Source organism: Simochromis diagramma, unplaced genomic scaffold, assembly GCF_900408965.1.
Source record: "Simochromis diagramma unplaced genomic scaffold, fSimDia1.1 OVJJ01000216.1, whole genome shotgun sequence".
NCBI classification, from domain to species: domain Eukaryota; kingdom Metazoa; phylum Chordata; class Actinopteri; order Cichliformes; family Cichlidae; genus Simochromis; species Simochromis diagramma.
In genome coordinates, this window is record NW_024386883.1 from 14,657,194 (window position 1) to 14,663,198 (window position 6,005).

General features: G+C 38.4%; 1 protein-coding gene across 5 annotated transcripts in view; it reads left to right on the forward strand.

The window, feature by feature from the left end:
• The window catches only part of cadm1a (cell adhesion molecule 1a), a 458,218-nt gene extending 452,914 nt beyond the window's left edge, over positions 1 to 5,304 (forward strand). For all 5 annotated transcript variants that reach the window (XM_040032420.1, XM_040032421.1, XM_040032422.1 and 2 more), the window contains one exon: positions 356 to 5,304. In XM_040032420.1, coding sequence (XP_039888354.1) covers positions 356 to 474 — 119 coding nt within the window. In that variant the 3' untranslated portion in view covers positions 475 to 5,304. The remainder of the gene's footprint in view (positions 1 to 355) is intronic.
• The last annotated feature ends 701 nt before the right edge of the window (positions 5,305 to 6,005 follow it).

Genomic DNA, 6,005 nt, shown 5'->3' on the forward strand with positions numbered 1-6,005 from the left:
ACTTTGATAGGCTGTGAATAACTCTTGTAAATTAGGTTTGAAGTGGCTGGCTAGTCCCTTTTTGTGTGAACTTGACAAGGTTAATTTGAAGGTGTGAGCAACACTCTTCCTGACACTCAAGATCATTTTGAAACCCTGATTTTCATGTGCCAATCATAAAGGAAAGTGAGGGGAAACGCTGTGTAATCTGAATATCGCCGCTTGCTGGTGTTCGGTATATGTAAATGGCCACACAGTGAAGGATTTGCATAATTGGGTGCTGTGAGATGGAGAGCCACATTTTAATCTTTTGTATCATCTGAGCAGCAGGCTATTATCCAGTTCGTGACACTGTCCTCCATCCTGTCCTCCTCAGGTACCTACTTCACACACGAAGCCAAAGGAGCAGACGACGCAGCGGATGCAGATACAGCCATCATCAATGCCGAGGGTGGCCACACCAATTCTGATGAAAAGAAGGAGTACTACATCTAATCAGAACAGGACCCCTCACCTCCAATGTCCTGCTTGGGACACTGAAGGGTTTTTTGGGACGGGGAGAGGGGGAAAAGGTGGGGGTTGACAGAGGGGTTGGAATCGGTTCGGTGGAGGGGTAGAAGAGACACGGGATTTTAAAGAAAGGCCTGGTTTTAAGCCGTTGTCTAGTCTAGTCTGCAGATGTAGATGGAATGTTGTGTGTGTTTAAAAACAGAAAAAATCAAAAAAGGATAAAAAATGTTAGGGTCTGGGGTTTTCAGTATACAGGGATGGGTGGGAGGGTGTGCCAGAAATCACTGTAGAGAGCTTCACCATTCAACACCTCCCTAACTGCTGGTACAAATTTTATTTAGTTCAACCATTTGCAGAAAATTCTGTGCCTTGTTCGAAATCTTTTGGTTCTACCCATATTTTGCATTTGTGTTGATCATCGTTTGCATAACCTCGTTGCTCCCCTTTTCCCGTTTCATCTTCCCACCTCGTAATTATCAGTGTGCTGTTGGCTTTTGTATGAGGGTAAAATTACACAGCCACTTTATTAATGTCTCTTAATGTGTCTGCACAAACGGATCCTCTCCTGCATAACAAAAACTCTTTCCAGTATACTGTGATTTGTCTCAAGCCATTACTTTCTTCTCTTTCTCCCTGAAGTTTTGACAGCTCTAAAAATGCATGGAACGCTTTACATATCATTGTACAAAGGACATAAAAGAGAAACAGGTTTGTAGTACTGGACCACACACGCGACACCACAGAAAGAAACGCGACTAAAACAGAGGCACAGAGGCTAATGTAAAAGGATGTTCCCATTTCAACAGGCCGGTTCAGTTTGAAAATTCATATTTAAAAACCTCGGTTTTGTTTTTGCAGAGCAGATATACTTCTGTATTACTGTCTTTTAAGGCATTACATTCCTTAGTGAAAAGAAGCAGTGCATTATTTTTTCCTCGCTGCACTGCCATTTCATTATTTTTGATTTCTTCCTCTGCTCTGCGTTATTTTTCTTCTATTTGCTGAATGGAAGGTCTGTCTTCCCACCGGCTTTTATTGAGTTGTAATGTTGGTTTTCAATTGATTTCCATCTGCTCTCACCCTAGAATATTTTTTATTATAAATGAGAAAGTAAGAAAATGTAAATTGTCCTAAAATTGTTTTGACACATCCTCAGTCAAGATGCCTCTGTAATAAAAGACTGTTGGAAAAAAATATTTGGTGTTAATATTTGCCAATCAGCAGCTGACATTGCTGGTGTAGTGTACGCCATACAACAAGTTTTCCAAGTAGAGAACCAGCCTTAATATAACTCCAAACTGAAGCCCATTCAAAGTTAAGTTACATCTAATCGGTACATAGCTACACGATACATAGCAGTCAAGGTCCTCCCATTAGCAGGTTCACGTTATCTCATTGACACACAGTCCAATGTAAATCAAGCCAATGGCATCACAACTGTATTGTACACTAATCCTTACTAAGAAATATTTTTTACAACTTACTAGAATTACAATGGAGTACCTTTGTGGATTTTACTGTATCACGTTCATTGTCAGTTTTGTCAAACTGTAAAATATGGAAGTGTTATGGAAAGTACATGTCTTCGAAGTAGAGTGTTCTGAGAGACAAACCATTCGCAGCCATTCACCACCATACACTATATGGACAAAAGTATCTTTGAGTGCAGGTGTTTTGGGTCGCCACAGCTGTAGAAAATCAAGCACCGAGCCGTGCGGTCTACTTTTACGAACATTTGTGACGGGATGGGTTCTTCGAAGGAGCTCACTGAATTCTAACGTGGTACTGTAACAATGCGCCACCAGTGCAACAAGTCAGTTTGTGAAATTTCTTCCCTTCTAGGTATTCCACATCTAGTCTAAGTGAAACAACAGGACCTTAGCCATACAGTTACAGAGCTCCCGCCCTCCTCTGGCATTAACATCAGCACAAATCTGTGTGCCAGGAGCTTCATGGCACTAAGAAGCTCCTTTAGGTGTAATGAGTAGGTGACCAAGTACTTTTGTCCATGTAATGTACGTAATTTTGCTCAAATTCATTCATTTTTGAACACCAAAATATTAATTTTGCATGTATGCTCATGCTAGAACCCGTTGTTTTTGCTTCTCTATCATGGTTTATGTACAACCTGCCAAAAGCCAATGAGAATCTGTTTCGCTATGTCAGTTTGGGAGCACTGAGGACACCAGAAGTAATTAATTGTTCATAAGATGACATATTACACACGTTGTGGTCCTTGGTGTTAATCCATGGTTTGCATTATTGCTCTGGCTTTTCAACATGGCAATGTGGGTTTACCAGTGACATTGTTTCTCATTATTATGTGTTCGCACAGCAAGCAACACGCTTAATGAATCCTTTCTCCATGTGACAGCTGTGGGTGGATAAAGCTGGAGGTTTCAGATGCCGTGTACAATTTCAAGAGTTTGAAACACTGAAAGCATATTTATTTCGTGGCTTTTTTCTGTTGTGATATTACATCACACTTCAAAGATTTGTCAAAGTTAGCATGTGCCCAACATCAGCAGTAGCAGTTTTTTTTTTTTTAAAGTGAAAGTTGGTCTAATGTTGAAAAACTAGTGTCAAGAGGACAAACTAAATCATATTAGTCAAGGAAAAGGTGGCAGTTTGATTTCTAGTGTTTATTTACCATCCACATACTGTTAATTTCAGCTCAAAATCTGAATTACTACTGAATGTTTGCTTGTTTATTGATATACATTATTTGTTGTTGTTGTTTATTAAATGGGACACCTGTGGAATTGGAACAGTTAAGCTTTGCATTAAATCCATTTTCAAGAAATTTGAAAAGCGTAAGCGTAAGATGATGCTTGATTTCTGAATTACGCCTCTAAATAAAATGAATGCAATCTGTTTAAAAATCTCAAATCTTAAACCTGCTTTACCTTTCCCTTGTTTTGTAATGAGATGGAAATAAGTTTCAAAATGACTTTAAAACACTTTGGTCAGACTTTGCCCCCCTTTGCAAGTTGCTAACTGTTAAAATTACTTTCTAATTTGAATAGGAAAAAATGTTTTTTAAGCTTCATAAAATGGATTCTTTGAGAGAAACCAATAAGATGTTGGAATAAATAAATCAAGACACTGAAAACCACTTTTCCAGTTTATCACTGTTTGGAGCATTTATGGATTCTTTGGCACTTAATGGTGTTGCTTGCCATGTGTACACTCACTATGATTTAACACTGTGTTGCTACGTTAAAGCATTTGATTGGATTTTGTTAACGCGCAGCTCGTATTGCGACACATTACCAATGTGATAGCTTTAATATTTCATGGTCATGCATGAAGACAACATTCAGCCTTTCCATGTTGAGATTTGGGGTGGCTCTTAGACATAGCTCTTGTGAAATCCACAGCGCAAATTACACTTTCTTGACCATCTGTGCATTTAAAAACGTTTAAGTTTTGGGGCGGGGTGATTTTAGAGCACAGCAAGTGGAACGGGGGGAGCTGTGGATACGTTATTTTTAGTTTTGGATGTGGTAGTTGTAGATAGGATTTACAGGAGAGACGATGTGGACAAAAATCAAAGATGTTGTGTCCAACTCTCTCCATCTGTTTCTTGTTAAAACTTGAGTTCATTTTCATTAGTTCTGGACTCACAAAGTAATTTTATCACAAAGTTAACACTGTATGCTGACGACACTGTTTTGTGTTTGTTAAATGGACGGGTGGGGGTGGGGTGGGGAACTGATTAGGTAAATGTTTCACGGTCTGGTGTCTGATTAAACTATTAATTGACTTGTTATTGTTGCTTTATGAATCACAGAGCAGATGTCACTTTCATCTGTAAGACTGATATTGTGTGATTTGTATTTTCCAGTGAGCACTATTTCGCTTCAGTGACATGTGGCAGCTTTGATTTAAATCAGACTTCAAAATATGTACTTGCCAATAAAGGAATAGAACTGAATATTGTCTTCTCCCTAAGGCTGATACGTTAATATTTTATTTGTGAATATTAAACTTTTTGCAGATTGGAATGCCAGGAGTGTTTTACGTTATAAAAATTTTTTTTTTTCTCCCAAATTTCCAACATAAGAAAGTGAAAAAAATATATTTAAGTACGCTTAATTATTCTGAATCTTGGGTGCATAACAGAACGATAAGGTTATTGTACATATCATTTTATTTTCCATTATTCCCAGTGAAGTTTTAAAAAACGTTGACTATGGTCTTATCTTACAGTGCAACTGAGGTTGTGTTCTTCCCATTAAATTCTTTTGCTAGTGTCCTGTCTCAGGTTCATGCCTTGCTGACTGATTTGACTGCATCTCAGGTAGAATGCAAAATTTAGGCCCCACCTATCAATGACATAAAAGCAAGTACAATACATCATTAAATACAATTAAGTACAAAACAGAAGTTTAGGTCCCAAAGCAAAAAGGTTGAGATATTTTGCTTCTATGTTGTACATGTTTTATGTATTTTTCTTAATATTTGGTGCACTGTAAAAGATGTGTTAAGTATTGCTTTGTGTTAACATAGGTACTAAAGAGTACAATGTTTATTGGAATGATGCAGGATCAGAAACTTGTTGTGGCTGTACTTCTGTCAATTTCAACGCACCACCACCTTTTGATTCCCAAAAAGTTTTCTTTCACCAGTCATTCTTTTCAGATTGATTATTTTTGTCTCTCTGCTGTACTTGGGAAATGTTAATGTGTATTAATGGAGAAGAGGAGTTCCACATTCCCATACACATTTTGTATTGGTTCATAAATAGACATTTTTACAAAACAATGAAGAGTTCTTGTCTTAATAAAAGAGAAAAGATATAAATGTCCAAAATAATCAGTGTTGGCATTGGTTTTTTTTAATAGATTTTAGGTGAATTATTAAATGTAAAATGCTATACGTATAATGTGGGCGCAGAGCAATACATACAGTAATATTTACTTTGGAATTAAACAACAACAACTGTCCACCCTAGCATCTTCTTTGTCTTTCCCAATAGACACAAACTCTATCTATTTATCTGTTCATTCCTGCTTCTGGACACAGATTTTTTACAACTGTTTAAGTGAAGGGTCTCAGTCATCCAGGTCATCGAAGTCTAAGGAGTTTGAAAAGAAAAGCACCTGGACTTCTTTAAGTTTCCTTGAAGACATTTCACCTCTCATCCGAGAAGCTTCTTCAGTTCTAAGAGGAATTCGGGTTCACCAGAAACTTGGCTCGTGTAGTTCAAGATTCAGCAGGCATGTCCTGATTTAAAACCGAATTGCCTGAGGTTAGAAGCTCCTATTGAGCCTCTCTGTTTTTGCCCAGATGGTGCTGAACCTTCGGCCTGATTGCATAAGTTGTAACAGGTTATTGATGGGATGGGACGGGCCCTTCAATATCTGAGCTGCTCTGGACCAGCATCTCCTGGTGTAAATGTCCTGCAGGGAGGGGAGAGCAGCCCTGCTGTAGCGTTCTGCTGTACGGAAAGTCCTGAGGATCACTGAAAGGACCCTGAAATTCCTCAGTTGTCTGAGATAGTACAGGTGCCG